General features: G+C 45.8%; 2 protein-coding genes across 2 annotated transcripts in view; one reads left to right on the forward strand and one right to left on the reverse strand.

Annotated features, from left to right (window-relative positions):
- Positions 1 to 623: 623 nt before the first annotated feature.
- Positions 624 to 7,272, reverse strand: LOC142559312 (uncharacterized). The gene is made up of 3 exons (XM_075670927.1): positions 6,527 to 7,272; positions 2,343 to 2,743; positions 624 to 960 (listed from the first exon to the last, which is right to left on the reverse strand). The coding sequence occupies exons 1-3, from the start codon at positions 7,196 to 7,198 to the stop codon at positions 624 to 626; spliced, it is 1,410 nt and encodes a 469-aa protein (XP_075527042.1). The 5' UTR covers positions 7,199 to 7,272.
- A 4,866-nt stretch (positions 7,273 to 12,138) lies between these two features.
- Positions 12,139 to 23,175, forward strand: part of LOC142559313 (uncharacterized) — a 48,682-nt gene continuing 37,645 nt past the window's right edge. The window contains exon 1 of the mRNA XM_075670928.1: positions 12,139 to 12,261. Within this exon, the coding sequence (XP_075527043.1) occupies positions 12,139 to 12,261 (123 nt within the window). The remainder of the gene's footprint in view (positions 12,262 to 23,175) is intronic.

Here is a 23,175-nt window from a genome sequence, read left to right on the forward strand (position 1 = left end):
TATATATATATATATATATATATATTAATAGTGAGAAGCTTCCCTTGCCTCTTTGGCCCGTTTTCGTGGTTGGCGACGGTTGGTAGTCGGACTTACGGTACAAAGGCTAAGAGGGAAATGGGACGTGCTGTGGTGCAACTGACTTGTGGTGTGGGGCGGGGGAGAGGGGAGAGGGAAATGTCACGTGTGAACTCTGGCGCAACCGAGTCGCGGGGAGGGGGAGAGGAGGGTTCGTCACGCGTGAGCTTTCGCTCGTTCGGGCTATTCGCTTACATTGACAACAAACAAATTTTTTTTTAGTGTTACGTGATATATGATAATGATGCGAGGCGTAGTTGGGGACACCAAATTAATCTGGACCGCCTTGTGTTGTTTAACGCGCACCCAACGCACGGTACACGGGCGTTTTTGCACTTGACACCCATCGAAACGTGGCCGCCGTGGCAGGGGTTTGAACCTGCGCCTTTGAGCTTAGTAGCGCAACGGCAAAAGCCAAAATTTCCCCCCTATAAGTGCACTTCCTCAATACGAATAGCTGCATCTTTCTGTTCACTTGCTTTCTTCATTGGTGTATGTTTGTCGCTGGAAATTCTTATAATGCACTTAATGCGGAACGAACTAGCTCAACTTTCAGCTCCAAATAGATAACTGATGGCTTGCACTTTAGAATTCATTTCGAAGAATGAGATATGACCACTTGCCTCAACAAACAACGTTAGGACCCCAGTGGTGTTGGACTCGTAAGCTGGGGCTGAGTTCATGTAGGCTCGGAACCAAGTGTCGATATCCCACATCAGGCTCAGGTTGAGGACACGTTCCAAAGGGCGCAAACCGGCGTCAACACTCTCCGTGACGTCAAAAGGCCACGGTAGAGAACTGAGTGCAAAGAAGTGCTTGAAGTTGTCCAGAGATGGTGCAGCTTGTCGCTGGGTGCACTTGCGCAAAAAGTCCGTCGCCATCCTGCGCCATTAGGACACGGACCGAATTCAGAAAGCTTTCCTTTTCTAAGTGCTTTGCGTCACTGATAAGAACAGATACTACACTTTGACCCGGGTCGGCCATGTCTACGTTCGCACCGCCCTCTCTTTGTCGGCGTTTCAAGCGCTTGCGTGGCTACTTCCCTTTCCTTCCGCTCTCCCGTGGTGGCGGTGCCGTCGAAACGTCACGCGTGTGTAGTTCCCCCCGGCTCCTCGGGGTGGCGGTCCCGTCGTCCACGCGAATGGACTTGAAAGTCGCTGTTTCGCCGAAAAGGCGAAGCATCGATTGCGATAGCAAGTTAGTGGACGTCTATACGAAATAAGGATAGGACTCTTATCATCCATACGAACTTGCAAACGTTCATTTGCTAAGTAAATAATAAGCATAATGTCAACGAGCACAATAAACACGAACACATCCCGCTCGATTAATGCGGTAACTCGTTGTCAAAACGCTGTCGTGAGGAAACGCGGCAGCCGCTGCGTGCGAAGTGACATTCGTACTCCCTAGCACTTCAACGCGAAGTGGGAGCCGAGAACATACAGCACGCACAAAGCTACGAGCTGCGCGCGTTCACGCAGCATGCGCAGTTGCAGCTGGAGTAGAACGCCGCCTTCCCCCCTCTCTCCCCTTCCTCCGGTGCCTCGCGCACGACGGAAAAAAAATTGACTTACGGGATTTTACGTGCCAAAACCACTTTCTGAATATGAGGCACGCCGTAGCGGAGGACTCCGAAAATTTCGACCACCTGGGGTTCTTTAACGTGCACCTAAATTTAAGTACACGGGTGTTTTCGCATTTCTCCCCCATCGGAATGCGGCCGCCGTGGCCGGGATTCAATCCCGCAACCTCGTGCTCAGCAGCCCTACACTATAGCCACTGAGCAACCACGGCGGGTGCACGACGGAAGACAGCGCGCTTCCTTCCCGCTTTCGTCTCTTTCGCACGGCTGAGATTGAAAGCTCCGCCTACGCCTTCACCCGCACATACAGCATAGGGCACGCGGCGGTGGTGATAGCGCCGTGGGACTTTATACGGAACATTACGGCGACGGCGGTAATGCACTAGGAGTGTCCATATAATTGCAATCGTAAAAAATTACGGCAACTAAGTTCGTTCCTTTGTTGAAAATTCCGTGTCACCTCTGTGTCATGTGCTAAACAGCTTCGCTGGTCATCTACCTTTACAGAGTGGAATGGCTCACAATTTTTTTTAGAGACAGTGCACGTCGGAGAGACACTATTGAAACGTGTAACCAGGTTATGCGACTCTTCGTCTGGCCGTCTCGCTCTTCCTTCCACGCTACAGCGACCTCACTGTTTATCGTCATTCCCCCTCTGAGTCTACACTCGCCGCCGAGATACCTGGACGCCTCGAATTCGGTCCTGCCCGTCAAGAAGATCTCCGCCACGCTCGCCTCGTACTCGCGGATCACGTGGGCGAGCAGGCTCAACGAACTGCGGTCTTCGCCGGAGCCGCGACTGCGCCACACGGAGCAGACGAACGCGTCCATGTCGACGCAAGGGTCGACGCCGTAGTTCAGAGTGCCGTTGAACTCGGACGCATGCGCCGTGCAACCTTCCGTGGAACACGAGCTGGCGGTCACCGGAGCCGCTGCGTTGCGGTGCAGCCAGACGGTGAGTGTCACGACCGCGGCCAGCAGTAACGACAGCTCCACGGCGCACTTGACGACGCACTGAAGGTTCTTGAGCACTGGGTCGAGACTGCGGGCCGACTGTGGCGACTTCGCCTTGAGAAGCGTGGCCTGCAGCACGCGATGTGAAATATGCACGTGCGCTGAGTGATTTTTGCGCGAGAGCAAGAGCGCTCGTCCGGGTGGTCCACCATGCGCAGGATGGAAATTCTGGAAGACCGGCGCTTAGACAAGATACGCGGAGGAGGACGACACACACTTCGCGCTTACCAGCTAGCGTATGACTTGATCGCTTCTTGCTTAGAACTTTGTTCCTTCGTAAAACACACACACAAAAACACGGAAAAAAGCGGTTGGGAACAAATGTACTCGGCTCCACCTAAGTTCATAGGTAGGAATTTCGGACATTGCTCCTGCGGCCGTCTGTCGAATTTCAGCGCAATGCGCTAGCGTAACTTGTAGGGGAGCAAATTAAAGAAACTGATACTTCAAGCCCGAATTTCGACAACTTTCAATTACCTACTTCGAGAAGGTACGCTAATTTATTAACATGTGTATTTACGGCCCTTACACGTAACGTCCTCGCTGCGTCGCAGCAGAATTTTCGGCAGAAACAAAACACTGCTAAAATGCAGCAGGAATGTTTACGGATAAGTGTCGTAAAAGTGCATATTATTATAAAGGTGTGCTGTCTGTAAATTGCTTATTAAGTATTGCTGAAATTGCGGCGGCCTTCTGAGATATCACTTCCTGAAATTGTTACCCATTGCCCAATGAGTTACGGTTGTGCGCTGCGGTGAAGTTTGGCGGATAGTCGAAGGGGCAACGTCCAAAATTCCTGGACATGGAAAGCTGTGAGTTGAATGCATAGTGCCGTAAGCATGCAATCGGGTATTTGCAGGAAACGGACATTAAAACACTAACCATGCGTAAGTGTTCTGCTCAGCGCCCAAAGAAACGAGGATTTACAGTTATATAAAACTGCCATGAGGTAATTTTCGGGTAGTCCAAACGACGACTAATGAGTCATCTTTCTGTAGGCTAACGACAGCGGGAGCCGACGGTGGCATCTGGAGGGCGATTTAGTTTTAAAGAGTACTTTTTCAGTAATTCTAGACCTTGCATTTTTTTACCCCTTTGAACAGTGCACATTGGCGTGAAGCGACAATATTGTATTTACCAGCGAAAAAAAAGTTAAATAATCGAGACCTAAATAAAGGGTGATAGAGACTGCCCAGAGGGCTTTGGTCAACCGCGCCGGTTATCACGTAAAAATTTATTTTGTTGGATTCTATAGCTTTTTTATCACCAACCCCTCACGGTCAGCCGATATCGGCTATGATGCGAGTGGAGAGCCGCTCACACCATTGGTGAATCGCGGCAAGAAAAAAAGAAAAAAACAGATTTCCGATGAAATACATATTTATGGCAGAAAAATTTGGAGGACGCGTAAGCTTCGCCGTTAAGAGTGGAAGGCGATAGCATTCAAGGATACCCGAGTGCTTCTCAAGCATCCCGGCAACTGCTGCGTATGTAACCGTATTGTTCACCGGGAAACTCTGGCGGCGAACGCTACGGCCAAGTGCGAGCTTTCTGGTAGAAACGCGGCCTCGTGCATGGGCCGATCCCGGAGGCAGTGAAAGACCGCGCCGAAAAAAAATACATCCTTTTCGGGCTTCTGGTGCTGTTTACCACTTTCAACATTTCGGCCTGAGAAGATTTAAATTAAAAGGCATGCTCTGTCGGTGTTTTGTTTCATGACATTTGCTTGCGGCCCGTCATTCTCAAAATTCCGAGAAATAACATTGTCAAGAATGTGAGACAAAAAATGAGCAACTTTATAGTGATAGAATGGTGTGGCAATATAACTCTCATATACAGAATTCGATATAGCAAGTCGTGGCGTATACATATACCTAAGTATATATGGCAATTTTCACTCACGGACGCTGATGCCGACATTAGATTTTGTGTGACACGGAGCCCTTAACGCTGTCACGTTAATATTTATTTCACTATATATAAATAACACACTTGTAATGACTAGAGAAAGAAAAAGAAAACCGCAGGGTATCAGAGTTAACGGACCAGTTTTAACACAAGGTCAATAATTATGATTAAACGCTGCAAAAATAGCGTCTCAACATCTTTTGAGCGTGATTGCAAACAAGCTTTCCAAAAATTAATGGCTACTGCATAGAATGGAGCTTTTTAAAGAAACTAATAAGTGCTTTGCGAAAACAGATAAGAAGTTGTCGAAACAGGAAACAAAATTCAAGTTCAATAGGCCCGTTTCAAAAACAAACAAATGAACAAACATCAATGATCGTAACATAAAAACAAGAATGCTGGATAAGTAAGCCGCCCAAAAGTACTTAATGATAGACTACAAGCAACACTAACAGGCAGTTATGTCGGTGTCCGCCAAGAAAGCGAAAACAAATTTCGCATTAATAATTAATTTGAAAACATTTGTCGTTGCTTGAGTCCTCATAATTTGCGGCCGGATGTTTAGCGGACGGTTAACCGTAACAACGTTTTCAAATGTCGGTTGTAGCAAAATATTCTGTTACTTTTGGTAATGCAAAATACCGAATGCTCACTTTTCGAATACGAATATGAATACGACCGTAACATACAAACAGACGCCATATTTTTGGATTACGCGAAAGCATTGGACAAAACAGCTCATCAGCGCCTATTACTAAAACTTTCTCGTTTGCATTTGCATGCTGATATCTTAAATGTCTTGAGCAATTTTAAACTAACCGCTCACAGTATGCCTCATTTAATAACCACGCTTCAAGCATTACACTCGTCACATCAGGCGTACCACAGGGGTCCGTCCTTGGCCCCTTCTTTTCTTAATTTACATTAACGACTTACCCTTGCATGTGTCCCACCATATCCATATTTTGCCGATGAGTGCGTTATTTACCACGCAGTCAATACCATCACTGACCAAATAACTCTTCGATCCGACCTTAAACGGGTACAAGAATAGTTTGTTGTTTGGTTGATGACCTCAACTCTAATAAATGCAAACTTGTTTCATCTACCCGTCGCCATCACCCTCTTCGCTTTTCTTATCGGATTGGTGACATCACCATGGAATCGGTGGAATCCTACAAGTACCTAGGTATCACCTTGACCAATGATCTGACCTGGAATGCGCATGTTAATAATGTTATTTCATCGGATAACAAAGCATTGGGATTTCTAAGACGTCACCTTCGCCTCGCTCCATTGCATGCAAAACTGTTAGCCTATGGATCATTCGTAAGAACGAAACTCGAATACGCATATGTCGTCTGGGATCCGCATCAACCATATCTCGCCAATGCCCTCGAGGCAGTTCAAAATCGCGCCACCAGGTATATGCATTTCACATACTCTCACAACGTCAGCATATCATATTAAAAAAAAATAATCATCCTTATCGCTTCTATCCCTTCCTCGCCGCATTGCTACCCCTTCCCTCTTCCACAGTTCTACTATTCGACGTTTAATCGACCTCCATACATTGTTCCCCCACCACGCCGATCACGACGCATTGGACATCCCGAGCAGGTAGCCCTACCACATTGACGCACATATACATCTTCAGCCTCATTATTCTACCAAGCATCTAAAGAGTGAAATGGCCTTCCTCATCAAATCGCTACCATCACCCGTTCTTCACAATTTGTTCAAGGTGTAACAACTTACAAAATTGAATGCATTATAACACTTGTTTGTATATGTTGTATTCCCACCCCTTATGTAATACCCCTACTTCGGGGTCCTTAAGGAAATAAAATGAAATTAAATGAAATTTCGCGCGCATTAGACGATTCACATTGGAAACTTCCAATATTCGCCAAACTCTAACTGTAACCTCTTATCAGCACTTACCGCCGTTTTTTCGCGTAGTGCTGGAGATGGCGCTGTTGTCGTTTCTGTCGCCCCAGCGTACGGCGAAACGACCGCGCTTGTACCGCCACCATTCGCATCCAGCGGTAACGGAGGCGGCGTACTACCACTTCCGCCAAAGTTCGAAGCGGCCGCGTTTTTCGTCGGACTCGGCGTGTGTTTCCTCGAACGAACCGGAAATGGACCGAGCACACGTTCGGGGCTCGCGCCCGTGCGCAGCATCTGGACCGAACTCGGGTTCGATCTGCTCGGCGAACGGACGCGTCTCCCCCGCCTTGTGTTAAGCCAGCTGCGACGACTCGTCTTGGATTGGCTTCCACGCGATCGGTCGGCTGGAGTCGATGCGCCGGAACGCGGAGAGCCAGCGGGAGAAGGGTCGTGCAGTCGCCTGGGCTTTGCTGCCTGGCCGCGTGTCGCGATGCCAACGCGGTGCTTGAAACCGCCTCTGACTGAGAGCCCGAGCCCCCTGTCCTGGCCATCCTGTGAGACGAGTTCTTGTTTGCCTGTGGAGAACGGCGAACTTGGAGTTGCTACCGGTCGGGCGTGATGGGGCGTCGTCTCGTCTTGTCCGCCCTTTTCGCGCCGCCTGCTTTCTTCGGGTGCGTGGTCACGTGATTCGATTAAAACTGTGGGGGTTACAGCGGTAGCTTTCATTCCTCGCCGTAGATGGCGGTCCAGGAAAGCGTCCGCAGTATACTCAACCACTCACGACGGTACCGCCCCTGATAGCTTGAACGTGTCTACCTACACGAGAGAAAGGAGACAATCCTTGTTTGAAATGGGAATAAATACAGGTAACGCACGTAACACCGTGTAATTGCAGAGTTATCGATATCGTCATCGCGGCCCGATTTTTCTTTTACTCCCGTTGCAGGACGAAATGTTCGCCCAGCGACCTTTAATCATCCCTGTCTTACGTTGGCCAACTATATTTGCGACCTGGCGAAAAATGACCAGAGGCTCTTTTTTGACAGAGCCTGGGGGTCCCTTAGGCAAGAGGTGGTACAAAGCAAGCATACACAGGAAAATTAGAGACGTTCATTCGAAGCAGTGATGGAAAGCAAACACAATTAAGCAAAGTACTAGCGCGCGTATATTTTGCCAGAAATGTAATCTGAGCTATACTCCATCTCAGAGATCGTTTGCAGCAACGTGGAAACTGCAGGTCCTCATAGCAATTGGAAAATTGAATGCCTCTCGAGATATGTTCCTCCGCGCCGTGTCGTCTGCTCACGGTCAGAATAACTGCAGTATAGGACGTGCATGCGGAAAGGTGTTAACGTGTCACGCATCGCTGCAACGTATATGGTGTCCCAAACAAACTAAAACTCACTAATCCCGAGTATAATCGGACATTCAATCCCGGAACTATAATGCCTTGCGCAAGGGCATTGCGTGTGTAGACCTCTTACTTTCGGAAGTGCTGAAAACGACTTGTGAGATGGAGTGTAGGTAAAATACTTTGTTAACAATATTACATAGGTATGTAGAAACGCTCTGTGACAACGTGTTATACTAATGGCAAATAGAGAGCAAACACAATTACACGAATAGAGAAATAGCAGTGCATGCGCGGGCGTTAGTGATTCATGAAGCTAACATAGCTCTCTCACTGCCCGCTTTTAGATGAACAATGACGCCAACTGCTTCAAATTATAAACTACCCCACAAAAGCTACTGGAAGGAGCTTTGGTGCAAGTGTCTACAACAGCTATATTATGGTGGTTATGGCAAACCCGAGCTGATGACGGGCGGGGCACTAAATTGCACGAGGTTTGTCCTTCGTGCGTCACACAGTGAAACAGACGCCACGTTTGGAGGCCTCCGCTTCCTTGTACCTGTATAACGCGTACAAGACACAGTTGCTCCGCGTATGTTGCTTACCGAGTAGGCGTTCGGCTTACAGACACGCGATCTTCTTCTTCTTCCTCTTCTTCTTTTTCTTGTCTTCTGGACGTGTTACTGGTACCCACTATGGAGGATTGGCCAAGACTCGGGTGAATACGGCCTAATGAATATAAAAAGAAACATTCGCATGTAAATTTGCAAAAACTGATAAATTCTGTGTAAGGGATGCAGGAAAATGAATGACGTAGCCTGAACTTAAATGTACCAAATGTAATAATGATAAAGAAAGGAGATTTAACTGGACAATTGCTTGGAATCAATAATAAATTCCTGCGCTGGGGCGGAGAGATGGGACAGTTGGAATTTAAACAAAGATATGTTTCAGCGCGTATGCAAAAAAAAAAAAAATCAGAAGAGGCGCAGAGACAAAAGGACGACGGAAAAGGTATAGCGCTGATCTTCAACTGTATTAACATTGGAATGAATGACAGCAAGTCACATCGTTAATGCAAAGGCTGCATCTTGGCGCATGAAACTTGCAGGACAACTTGAATGATGCCGCTATCAGTTCCGCAAAGCACGAAACCGCTCGTCAAGGTAATCGAGTTCTGTTTTCACCAGATCAATAGAAGGGACGCTCACAAACCTGCCAGTAACATTTGATTCACAAAGCCGTTCGAGTATTAATCTGCATTTTCTTCTTCTCATTTCCCCAAAAAACACGTACGTTGTCAAATAAGGGCGTGACAAGGTTTCTTCTGCAGTTGCTAGCAAGACGGCCTGATCCCGCCAAAGCCCGCACAAGCGCGCGGTGCTCCATCAGCCTGTTGTTAACACACCTCCCAGTCTGGCAGGAACAGGCTTTGGCGGGATCAGGTCATCTTCTCAAAGTTACTACAGTTGAAGGCCAGCGCTCAACCCTATTCTGTCGTCTTTTTGTTTCTGCGCCCCTCATCATTTTTTTTCTTACACTGTGGAACACGTCTCTGAATGTATTCCTGGACGCCGGCGCAAACCAACCCTGCGAGTGTACCCAAGAATGGTAGCTCCAAATAAAGGATTAAAGGGAATGGTCAGGTCCAGGCTAATCTTGCACAATTAAATTTGGAAGCTTCTTTTTCACAGCGCGGGAAAGCGGCGGCACATTCAAAGAATTATGTTATCTATCTTTTTTTCCCGCCTCATTACAGAAAATGCGAGGGGAAGAATGCCTCAAACTATACCTGTGTAGATAAACATTGAGAGATGGAATCCGACAGGGTAATTTGGTGAGGTATACTTCGAGCCTGTGCGCATGGATTGATTCACTATGCCAGGGATATCGGAGGTGTCGACAGTCCCGTCAAGAAGACTTGTCTACGCAATCACAGAGAAGTTCTCTGCTGGAAACCCCTTTTGACCGACCACAGCCTATCACTTCACCTATTTAACATCTGTCTATTTTGGAACTTTATTAATATTAAAGTACTGCCCTTTAACTTCCAACTCGCTGCGCAAATAAGACCAGCTTGTTCTCGCGGTTATTTAGACGGCTCGGGTCGGCTCGAAGAGTCCGTGTCGTTGTAGTTTCTAGTGGGCAGAATAGGAAAAGGAAGGCAGGCTCTTTGGTCTGGGTCGCAGTACAGGGATTCTTTGCACTCAGTAGGACCTGGACAGAGCCCCCTAGGAGTGCAAGGGTCTCCGAGACCTAGAAGAGAATTGTTTCAGCACGTTCAATTGCGGAAAACCCCTTGGCGTTCTTCAATTGCTACCACGTTCTACTCTGACTGCCAAGATCGTAACCGTGACCTTGGTTTTCCTACAGAAGCAGAAGCAAAGGCCCGTCGAGTACCCACGCGTTCAAGGCACACAGTGCTTTTTCACGCAAATTCATTCATTCAGCAGCCGACACCTCTGCTGGTATTGACCACGAACTCAAGGTACACCCACTCTTCACGCGGACTTCACGGACCTGTAGACTTATCTATGAATGAGTGGAACGCGTATTCGCAACACATTGTCAACATTAAGAAATCATCCTCTTTTCAGTCGGCTTTACTAAACTACCTCATGAGCAAACCTGCCATACCAGCTGATTTTTAGTCAACTACCATGTTATCCTAATTGAGCGCCCCACCACCTTTGATCACAGTCTTGTATTTGTTGCAATATTCTAAATAGTGTTGTAGTTAGATCTTGTGTTGTTGCATTATATAATCATTAAGTCATGCTACTACCAGACGCACTGTATCTCCTTAATGCTGAAAACAGTGCTGTTCTTTATTTTGTGTTTGGTCTTCAAGCTTTTAAGCCCCCTTTAAAGTTTCTTGTTGTTATCCCCCCTTTGTAATGCCCGATTCTGTGCCCTTAGGGTAAATAAATGAAATGAAGTGAAAAAGCAGCGCAAATTTAACAGGGACGGACAGAAGAATTGCATGAACGAGCGCTGACTCTCAACGCGCGCTTTTCTTTTGAAATCACCTGAACTTATATACCTATGCTATCAACATGTCTGAATAAAAACGAAAAAAAAAAAAACAAGCAACACCCCTAACATGAACCACTAGCCACACACTAACGCGTGTTCTTTGATTTTTTTTTTTGGTGTAAGGGACACGTTCGCGAAGTTCTTGCTTAGAAGTGAGCATGTTTTCTGCTGAAAAAGGCCCTCCGGCATCAAAACAAAAAGCCGTTCTTTCATAGTCATTCGTGGACGCTTTCCACGTAAGCAAAAATGACTACCGGTGCATAAGTAAAGCCGTCCATCGCCCTCACTGAGGAAGGAGTGACGTTTATAGACGGACCACGATAATTTGTTTCAGGGTGTTTTTACACTGGTATGTTTTTTTTTGGCGCCACACGGTAGGCTACGAGCCGGTGATACGTTATTACTCGGCAGGTGTGTTGGTTGTGTTTCATGGTGGAGGTGTTGTTTTATTTCTTTTTTAAACGGTTTTTTCGATAACATAGGTTTATAAATTTGCATGATTTCAATAGGGCACCAATCGCGAGTCAGCACTCATACATTTGTTTCCTCCGTCCGTCCGTGTTTAATTCGCGCCGCTCTTCACCATAAACGTAAACCAACTTGCCCAACTAAAATTAAATCAAATTCTAGGGGTCTTACGTGCCAAACATTACGATTTCATTGTGAGTCACGCCGTAGTGGGGGAGTTCGGATTGATTACATCCACCAGGGGATCTTTAACGTGCCCCCGATGCACGGGGCGTGGTCGTCTTTGCATTTAGCCCCCATCAAATCACGGCCGCCGAGGCCGGGATTTGATGAAACGTCCGCTACGTCCGCAGTGCACACTTAACAGTTTACAGCTTGAAAATCCCAGTGCAAAGCGACAATCGAGCCGAAAGCTAGTTGCAACAAAGTAATATACATATGCAATGAAGCCTGTATCCTGATATTTACAGTTGTTGAAACCGTTGATTACTGCCTACTTGGGGCCTGTCTATGTCTTGCTTGCACTGGAGCTGGCTGCTTTCAAGCGCTGTAGAAGCCGTTCACCGCTGCGCCTGCATTCCTACCACCCCATGCAGAACTTTTGTTGCAATAAAAACGGCTTTTAATCGGAAGTACATAACTGCTGCAACGCGTCTCTCTCTCTTTTTTGTTTTTTGTGACCATCACCTCCAGCGTGGCCAATCTCCCCGGTGGGTACGTACTAGGTGTTGAGGCCGCAACAACATGTGCTTTCGCTGAGAGCGCTGAGGCGGCGGCGATGCAATGGCATCTAGTCATCGTATTCGCTGTGATGCCATTTGCCATGGGCTGTCCGTGTCCGCAGTCCCAGTGCAAGGTGTTCCGGCACCACTGTAGGCCACTGCCACATCCATGCGAGTCGGTGCTGTTCCCCACCACACTCGCCGGCAAACCGGTGCGAATGTTAGACTCCAGTAAAGTGGCTGTTTTGTCTTCGGAAAACCCTTCAAAGCGGAGAGTTGGCAGGTATTTTGTTTCGCTTAGCACGCGGTGTTTGCTTAATACCAGCGACAAAACACTACACTAAATTGGACCGTTATGTTCATCCTTCCTGTGCAAACTAGAGGGTACGGTGTGCGGGTGAGGCAAGAAGAATAGCAGGATATGGAAGTCGGCTTCCACAGGTAAATCTTAAATAACAGCTTGAGAAAGGCGACCTCGAGATGAAAATAACTGTGCCATTGTTAATGAGGTGATACTGATAAAATGAAACCTGGAACTCTGTGCCATTGGTAATGAGGTAATGCTGATAAAATGAAACCTGGAACTGCTTGTCACAGGAAAATAGCCCTGTTGGGGAATGCAGTCATCGGTCATATTGAAATGCTGTGAAAATTCGACACCCATTTTCCAATGGCGAGAAGCGAAGCTTGCTAAAACAGTTTTGCTCAGCATGCACATCGCGAGCAGACATCAAAGGCTACACTCAGGAAGAATCGGTGTCAACAAATAATAATAATAATAATAATAATAATCATCATCCTGGTTACGCCCACTGCAGGGCAAAGGCCTCTCCCATACTTCTCCAACTACCCCGGTCATGTAGTAATTGTGGCCATGTCCCTGCAAACTTCTTAATCTCATCCGCTCACATAACTTTCTGCCGTTCCCTGCTACGCTTCCATTCCCTTGGAATCTAGTCTGTAACCCTTAATGACCATCGGTTATCTGCCCTCCTCATTATATGTCCTGCCCATGCCCATTCCTTTTTCTTGATTTCAACTAAGATATCATTAACCCGCGTTTGTTCCCTCACCCAACCTGCTCTTTTCTTATCCCTTAACGTTACACCTATCATTCTTCTTTCCCTAGCTCGTTGCGTCGTCCTCAATTTAAGTAGAACCCTTTTCGTAAGCCTCCAGGTTTCTGCCCCGTACGTCAGTACTGGTAAGACACAGCTGGTTATGCACTTTTATCTTGAGGGATAATGGCAACCTGCTGTTCATGATCTGGGAATGCCTGCCAAACGCACCCCAGCCCATTCTTATTTTTCTGATTATTTAAGTCTCATGATCCGTATCCGTGGTCACTACCTGCCCTAAGTAGATGTATTCGCTTACCACTTCCAGCCAGTGCTTCGCTACCTATCGTAAACTGCTGTTCTCTTCCGAGACTGTTAAACATTACTTTAGTTTTCTGCAGATTCATTTTTAGACCCACCCTTGTGCTTTGCCTCTCCAGGTCAGTGAGCATACATTGCAATTGATCCCCGGAGTTACTAAGCAAGGCAATATCAACAACGAATCGGAAGTTACTAAGGTATTCTCCGTCGACTTTTATCCCCAATTCTTCCCAATCCAGGTCTCTGAATACCTCCTGTAAACGCGCTGTGAATAGCATTGGAGAGATCGTATCTCCCTGCCTGACGCCTTTCTTTATTGGGATTTTATTGCTTTCTTTATGGAGGACTACGGTGGCTGTGGAGCCGCTGTAGATATCTTTCAGTATATTTACGTACGGTTCGTCTGCACCCTTATTCCGTAATGCCTCCATGACTGGTGAGGTTTCGACTGAATCAAACGCTTTCTCGTACTCAATGAAAGCTACATATAGGAGTTGGTTATATTTCGCACATTTGTGTATCACCTGATTGATAGTGTGAATGGTCTATTGTTGGGTAGCCCTTACGGAATCCTGCCGGATCCTTTGGTTGACACAAGTCTAAGGTGTTTGATTCTATTTGCGATTACCTTAGTAAATAGTTTGTAGGCAACTGACAATAAGCTGATTGGTCTATAATTTTTCAAGTCTTTGGCGTCCCCTTTCTTATGGATTAGGATTATATTAGCGTTCTTCGAAGATTCCGGAACGATCGAAGTCATGAGGCATTGCGTATACAGGGTGGCCAGTTTTTCCAGAACAATCTGCCCACCATCCTTCAATAAATCTGCTGTTGCCTGATCCTCCCCAGCTGCCTTCCCCCTTTGCATAGCTCCCAAGGCTTTCTTTACTTCTTCTGGCGTTACTTGTGGGATTTAAAATTCCTCTAGGCTATTCTCTCTTCCAATATCGTCGTGGGTGCCACTGGTACTATATAAATCTCTATAGAACTCCTCAGCCACTTGAACTATCTCATCCATATTAGTAATGATATTGCCGGCTTTGTCTCTTAACGCATACATCTGATTTTTGCCAATTCCTAGTTTCTTCTTCACTGCTTTTAGGCTTCCTCCCTTCCTGAGAGCATGTTCAATTCTATCCATATTATACTTCCTTATGTCAGCTGTCTTACGCTTTCTGATTAACTTGGAAAGTTCTGCCAGTTCTATTCTAGCTGTAGGGTTAGAGGCTTTCATACATTGGTGTTTCTTGATCACATCTTTCGTCTGCTGCGATAGCTTACTGGTATGCTGTCCCACGGAGTTACCACCTACTTCTATTGCACACTCCTTAATGATGCCCATAACATTGTCGTTCATTGCTTCAACACTAGGGTCCTCTTCCTGAGTTAAAGCCGAATACCTGTTCTGCAGCTTCATCTGGCATTCCTCTATTTTCCCTCTAACCGCTAACTCACTGATCGGCTTCTTTCTTATCTACCAGTTTCTTCCGTTCCCCTCTCAGGGCTAGGCTAGTCAACAGTTGTGCTTAATGTGGTATGAAAAATAATAAAATATACAGACCGCTCTTCAGTTACCCATCTAAAGGAAGACCTTGAATGTTACACGAGAGCAGTTGACGAGCTCGCTTTATTAAATGAGTGATTGCCTCTGAGCAGTGCTACCGTGAATACATCGCGTTGAAGAAAAAAAAACTAGTCACAAAACACAAAGAACATAAGGAAAGGTTCACACCACAACGACTGGTCGTTGTGGTGTGAACCTCTCCTTTTGTCCTTTGTGTTTTGTGACTGGTGTTTTTCTTCAAGTATGCACCAACTCGCCCGGATTTCAACCCTTCTGGAAATACACCGTGGCTTGGAAGAAAAATAACGATTCTGGTCTCTTAAAATATTTGAGTGACTTGATTCTGCCACAAGCGTCGCCTGAGCGAATGTCGACGTCAAGCAGTAGCGAGTGCGTCTCTTCACACTTTGGCAGTGACAGCATCTTTGTACGCATATGCACTGATGTTTGTCTTGACACCTTTAGATCATTTTATCGTGTTGTTTCCTCTATTAAGTATTTTTTTCGTTGCTGTGTCTCCTGGTGGCTTATATTTCTTTTTGTTAGCGCTCGCAGCCAAGACGGTTTCTTGTGCCAAAGTTTATGAAAAACCTTTGAAAGAATATAGGATATCTGCGAAGCCCCTGAAAGGGAACTACGCAAAGAACAAGACACTTCAACAAGTCTCGATTTAACCAGGAACAGTGAATAAACAGGTACACACTGAAAGAAGCTTTAAAATGTCCAATTAACTGCTCCAACTGTGGCACTCAAGATGGCCGAAAAATGGGAGATACTATACACTGGATTACCACAGCAGTCGGTGTTGAGTGCCATCGAGTCCTCTCCAGGGATAACGCCTCTCTACCACTCTCGCACCACACGGCAATCATCTTTAGCAGATCAACTTGCCCAATTTTTTTTTTACTTCTGGCTTCAAACAATCTTGTACCATTGAAAAGCGATCATTTTCGATAAAACATTACGTTGTAGATGCATCAACTCAAATAGAGGAATTTGCGTGGATTAAAACTTATAGCTTTCGCGCTTTTACAGTGTTGGAACAGAAGGCCCCCCAAAGAATTACCATTTAATAAACAGATGACTGCGTTGATGTCGAGGCTACCATCGTCGAGCCTGTATGCCTGATGGCGCTAGTTCAGTCTCTTCTTCTTCCACCGCGGGACTCTATGTCCAGTACAACAGAAACACGGTTCCTTGCAAATTTACAACCGAAAGGGCAATGAACAACACAGGAGGAACCTCTGGTGCCACTGGCCCGATGATTACAAAAATCACGTATTCCTCATTCTCATGATGGCTTAACGATGACAGCACCAGAGTTATGCCTAGTAATTTTTGTTGGAGTGACTATGATTTCCACTAGCCCAACTTCCCATTGTCTAGCCTACTCACTGATCTGCTTGACGCATTGACGGCAGCAGCCGCAGAAACCAGCGCCGAGCGCAATCCGGCCTTCGCATGGATCTGGCAGTGGCCCACAGTTGTACCGGAACAACTTGCATTGGTACTGCGGACACGGACAGCTCATGGCAGATGGCGTCACAGCGAATACGACGGCTAGATGCCATTGCATCACCGCCGCCATAGCGCTTACAGCGAACGCGCACGTTGTTGTTGCCACGACCTACTGAACTCCAGACCGGCACAGATCTCCCTCCTCCTAGGGGAGATCTGTGCCTGGTCTAGTTTGCCCCTTTTGCCGCTAGGGAAAGAACGTAGGGGCAGAGTGGCGCTGGTTATAACCTGTTCGCTGTCGTTTGCTTCTGCGATCTGTTCAGGGCTTGTCTTGCCATTTCGGCAGGCACAAAGCGCTTGTATTGGCGGTAAATGAATAAATTCACAAATATACAAAAGAAGACATATTTTCGAATGCTTTGAGTTTGAATAGTGAATCGAAAAGAGGAGGAGCGGTGCAAGAAATGTAAACAACGAGCATAGGTGGCCGCTGCAATGCTAGATCGACGGCATAAATTTCCCTTTCCTAACCTCCTTAAGAGACTGGAAAAATTGTTTTAAAAATTCATAGGATAATGTAGCATTTTTTAGTTGATTACAGACAGCCTATTGTCGTACATGACATTAGGATTTACTGGTGTGTGCCGTAGTGAAAGGCAGATGATCTGGTAAAAGTATAGTACAAAAGTGTTCACGAGTAAGTCCTCCGCCTGATAGGTGCAATAGGCTGATCGATTCTGTTTCAAGCGAAGGTGAGCATATCTTGTTTTTAGCATCGTTGGATGTCTAGCTCAGTAGAAAGCTTGCAAAAAATGAAGCGATCCCAGTGCTTTAAAACGTACTGCACTGCAGGCCTTAAATTGTGTCACGGGACTCTTTTCAAACTGTAAAGCTAGCCTTTCTCCGTGGTACGGCGGCAGCATAACGGTGGTGCTTAAGATACGTACGCAATGAATCTGTGTGCATAATTCACTTTTTGAACTCGCGACGCATTCACGGACAACTTTTAAGAGTTAAAATGAGTGGTAATCGTTCTGTCATCGAACATTACGATGGCTTCAAGTTTCTAAACAGCGCAGAAGTGAATTTTACAACGTGTACAATGAAACTGTTGTGTACGTTCGAACTCTATACACAATGTGATTTATAATAATCTGCTTGAAGAAGACAGTAGGAGCGGCTATTTAACGCTATTTTAGACAGCAGCGGATTACACGCTCCGACATTGTTTAGGTTCGGGCAGTCAACTTTTGGAGCCAAGTGACCGATCAAAGCCTTGTGACATCACTGTGTTAGCAAAAATCATCAACTAGAGAAGCAGTTCGTCACAACGCAACAGCTGCCGTACTAATTACAACACCGCACAGCGGCCCACCGCGTAGCAGACGAACAGGTTATAAAAGCGCTCCCTACGGCCGTCGGTTGAACGAAAGTGGGCGCAAGTTGCTCCCATAGAAGCCGGATATCTGTGCAGGTCTGGAGTTCCAGTAGGTCGTGGTTGTTGCGGCCTCAATAGCTAGTACATACCCACTAGTGTGATTGTGCACACTGGAGGTGATGCTCACAAAAAAAAAGAGAGAGAGAGCTAGAGAGAAGGAAAGAGAGAGGAAGCTTAACGGCAGTAATCGGCTCCACGACAAGTGTGACAACGCATTCTTCTTGCTACAATGAGGGTGATGACGATTGAAATTTGTTGTGAAATGTGTAAACGATGTTAGAAGAAAGAACGCCTAATAAAATGAAAACACATACATCGCGAGAACAGTTCGACGGTAACCCTCTAAATAGTGGTATTTTCAAGCTTGACCTTCTCACTGGTAGACGAGGCCGTTCGCTCATGGTCACTGTTGACTTCAATCTTCCTGAGAAACGGGACGCCTCGCTCATCCAACAGCGTGCTGCTGCCTTCTTTCCTCAGCAACACAACATTGGGCGAGTCAATAATGTCCGTTCACACTATAACATCAGGCCCTATAAAGGCATCATCAGAAACTACGTGCATCTCACGCCCTTGAGCAGGTTAGTGTCAACTTCTAAATCAGCCTCGATTTCGCCCATTGTTTCACAAGTTCCATCAACACTGCGTAACTGCTCCCAGTTATTTGGGGTGGCTATTCCTTTGCGTATCTGCATCGTACATTCTGACTTGATCAAGATGATCTGCGCACAAATGTGCACTGGAGCGACTGCAGGTTCGCCATTGACGTTTACGAGAAGGGCTTTGCGCCATTGCCGCAAGAAGTGCATTTATTTTCACGTCGTGGACTCGGGCAAACTCGTTTGAGATGACCACACTCTTCGCGATTTTAGCACCCGGGTCCCTGCCGCAGTGTCAGCTTCGCAGCGTTCTCGCTTTGTCGGGAAGGTAGTTCGCTTGTCCTAAAACTTGCGCAAGCTTCTCGTCTCTCTGACGTGGACCTGCCTTCAACATTGCTTCTTGAAGCATTCATAACTGTTAATGTCGCGCAGCAGGTAATTATTGCAGTTGCGGACATGGTTCCTCATAGCGTAAGTCAATTCTCTCGACACCAATTCTGTGACGATTTCTTATTTTGTTTCCTCCCCAGTGAGGCCAAGACGCACACAAAGTTTTCTTCCTCGCGAACGTAGCCTTTGTAGCACTCCCCCCCCTTTTTTTTTGATCGCGCTGTTCCATGAACCTCCATTGCTCTGTCACCGATGCCGGACGAACGTATCTAGGAAGGTGGCTTCCTAGGACGGCCATGAAGCCAAACTTCCTTCCGTGGACTGCTACCAGTCGTGCGCGGGACCCGATAGCTTTATCTTCGTCACGGTGAGCTTCTTCTCGTCGCTTCAATTTGCCGAGCTTGCCGTTTGGTTCAACTCCACAATGCATTCCTTCGCAGCAATGTCGCCTCGCGCCCGGAGAAGGTTGACACGGCTGCTGACCCCTCCGGAATCACTCGCATGGGCGTCTAACTCGCAAGTTTCTCGAGGAGCTGTTCGTTCTGACGCAACACTTGCGTCAACATTGACAAGACAACCACGTACTCCATTGACGGGTCAAGCCTAGCGTCACCACTGGTCGAAGCTATCCGTCTTCCGCAGTAGCGAGTTTCTGGAACTCTGAACGGTAACAGTCCCTCACGAATGTTCGATGGCCTTCTCACTGTTTCTCAAGGAGAAGCAGTTGGTACAGGAGCAGGAGACGCTTGCCCAACTGCGCGCATTCTAGCTACAGTTATGTACACTGACAATGGCACACGAGGAAGATAACCGAAATGAGAAGCAGTCTTATCAAAAAGCAGGCTGCTGTGATCTGGTGCCCAAATTAACTGCACACATTATAAATGTGCGCGGACAGGGGAATAGGATTCTGGCTATAGAGGGTGAGGGTCACTAGGTGCGGTGGGAAGAACACACAGATAGGGAATATGAAACAACAGCAGCTATTGTATTTCGAAAGCAGAATTTACGCTGTAGCAGTACTACATTTATGAACTCGGCATAGGGCCAATAAATAGGCAACCAAAAAAATAATAGAAAACTATTTCCGGATTAGTGTTCACAGGCTCGCTTGTCGGTTTCAACAACCTTGGTCGAAATCATCGTCATATGATCTTGAAACAGTAAGTTTAGGGTAAGGTAGGAAGTAGCTTAGCGCTGCGACCAAAATAGTTATATCGCAAGGCCATAAAAATACTATTAGCGAGAAGAATATTTCTGATTATATCGCTCAATGGATGTAGCGACGTGTGCAGAAGGATAGTTCGGGGCATATGGAATCGAGCTAAATCAACAAGACTAAACCGTAATTCTGGATGAAGACTAACTGCGAGCAGGTCAAAGACAACGTATACTGTATTAGAGAAATATTCCCCAGTTAAAATGTCAAATTGTTATGCAAGAGCGAGATTACTACTTCCTGTTGCACACTGCAACAGGAAAAATTCCGCAGTTTTACGTGCCGATGGGACGTGCCGACGTGCCCTATTGAGAAATAATGAATATTTTTTGATCACTTGTGGTTCTTTAGCGCGCAGAATATGCACGGTACACGAGAAGTTTGCGACAACATTTGATAAACCAAACACGAACGCGAAGCTTCCCTACTAAAGTGTAACCACGGAAGAATTGCATGCAGGAACCATCGACAACGAGACGCAGTCAATTTGTACGACAGGATGAACGTGCGTAAAAGGTATACCAGCAAAAGCCTACGCGACGCACCGCTGCCTTCTTTTCGGGTTTCAATTTTATGCGTGGTGTACAGCTTCAATAGTTCAAAGCGAATTTAGACAACGATGACGACAACAGTTCAAAGAGAATGATGATGACAAATATGACCTCCAAGGCAGTGGCGCATACCCACAAATTAATGCCACGAGAATCGGCGGCGTTCATAAGCGTATTATACGGAGGGACCTTGAAGTGCTGCACCATTATTGCAAGATGGACAAGCTACTGCACCATTGTTACAAAATCGACATATCAAAATACATCTTCTTCACGTAACCAAGAGCTTCTACAAGACACAAACATGAAAAAACGCTGTCGAAGTACTTATGAAGCCTTGGCACATTTAGGTAATCGATGTTCCTCCTCGTAAGTAGAGAATAGAATTAGCTAGACTTCTCCATTATCAGTGAAGATTCATTGCCAGATTTCAGCAGTAAATTACATCTGATACCAGAAGGAAATATTGAATTGACGCTTATAGCATAAACTTGTCAAAGTTAGTGAACTGGTTCCGGAATAGTTCCGGAACCAGTTCCGGAAGAATATCTTCGAGTCTTCTTAGTTCTTCAGAAGCACCCTATTGCTGACAATGTCTCTTGAACCTATGTACCTTAGTATTTCCAATATATTCTGTAGCTTATTTCATTACATAAAATTTTTGCGGTTTAGGTGGGATTTTCTCTCAAATTGTATTATGCAACAGTTAGTGTCGACGGGCACTTATTTCATCTAGTGTCTTCGACGTATTAAAATTTCATTCTAACTCGTCCTATATAACTGCTATTATTGTAGCCATGTAAATTAGGTTCTTTACGTAACTTGTATGATTGCATCTCAAAAATTGTGAATTTTTCTTTGTTTTCCCTTTGTGTTATCAGCGCATCAGTCTTATATGCATTTTGTCCACCTGCTCGGGTAGCATCTGCAAAGCTGCAGTACTGTAAATAAAAATAAATACCATCAGAATTCGTAACTATACCGAGTCCTTGAGTTGTCAGGCGGGCCGGATTTAGGCTTATATTTTATGAACTGGACAAAAAACTTAGGCACACCCGAAGAATAAAAACTTTAGTCAGTACTGAATGTGATTTATTCATTTCATCTCAGTGTTGGCCATTTCCCCACAGTGGATATGCGCCGTCACTAGAAGAAAATCAAAAGAAGATGATAGCAATCACACGATAAATTGCCATTATGCCTTGCTCTTGGCCATGGTCTTCGCCTTGGTCTTGGATTAGGGGCTTGTGCGCTTGACCTTTAGATCAACAACTTGTTGGTGGCGTTTGCAGAGGATACTACCAACAATTCCGACCTAATACTGTCACGATGTAGCGGTGGTGAAGTCGCCGTGAGTCATCACAAATGCACCGAAAAAACAACAACAAAAAGAGCTTGTTCAATGGCAGCCTTAGCTGCAAAAATGAAACTTCCAAAGCCTTCCTTTTCCTTAAAGGAGGTGAAAGGACGACAGCGTTGTTTAGAAAATTCGGTTGATTAAGTTTCATTGCGTAAAAAATGGAATAGAGAGGCAGTCAGATCACATCTGTGCAATTAAAAAATTTGGGTTGGCAACGCATAATACTGCAATGCAGTCTCACTAAGGTTACTTTGGACTGACACGTTTCACAATATATTGTGCTCTGTGATAATAGTAGTGCTGGTACTCAGTAGAGAATACAGAAGGTTGCCATCAAAAAAGGCTTCTTATGACACCTGATTGAAGTGGTATGGAAGCCGAAGCTCCAATTTTCATTGATAACACCATTTTGCCCAGCGTTGTGCTTGTGTTCGTGTAAACTGCTTTGTACATACTGCGAGCAAGAACCAAAAAGGAGGCTCTTATTCGTTAGTTGTGTTGTGCTCATCCAAATTTGCGTTCATGAAGCCCATCGTTCAAGAACATGACCAATCAGTCAGACTTGACATCGTCCCGAGCCATCCTTCTACAAACTCATAAGGCCCATAACCACGGCACATGGCACGCAGCCAGTCAAGATACACTGCATTATCACAACGTGAGTGGCCATCCATTGCTACGTGTTCAATGAAAGTTTACTCTATCCCTACATAGCACAAAGGACATACAGTTCGTGTCATAAAAAGATTTTATACGTTGATGCCTAAAAACAGTCAATTAATTAAAGCGTATTAAGGAAACAATGCATGCTCACCGAATTTGACAGGCAAAGCAGAAGGGTGGGTATAAAATTAATCTCCAGAAAACTGAAGTAATGTTTCAATGAATGTTTGATGTTTAATGGCGCAAGGGCTAGGTATGGCCAAAGAGCGCCATGCTAGTGTTAATGGGTACGCAGTGCACTGATGAGTTCTGTAAAGTTATCGTAACGTGGCTGTAAAGGGCCTAAAGGTGTTGATGAAAAAATATAAAGTCTACCTATCAACATTATGACAATCACTAATGACGTGTACTATGAACAGTAATATGCATTGCGAAAAATATGATATTTTATACAAAATATGTGAGATGTCAAAATTGGCTAGAGCACTACGGCCTCCCCCGAGCC

Source organism: Dermacentor variabilis, chromosome 10, assembly GCF_050947875.1.
Source record: "Dermacentor variabilis isolate Ectoservices chromosome 10, ASM5094787v1, whole genome shotgun sequence".
Taxonomy (NCBI): domain Eukaryota; kingdom Metazoa; phylum Arthropoda; class Arachnida; order Ixodida; family Ixodidae; genus Dermacentor; species Dermacentor variabilis.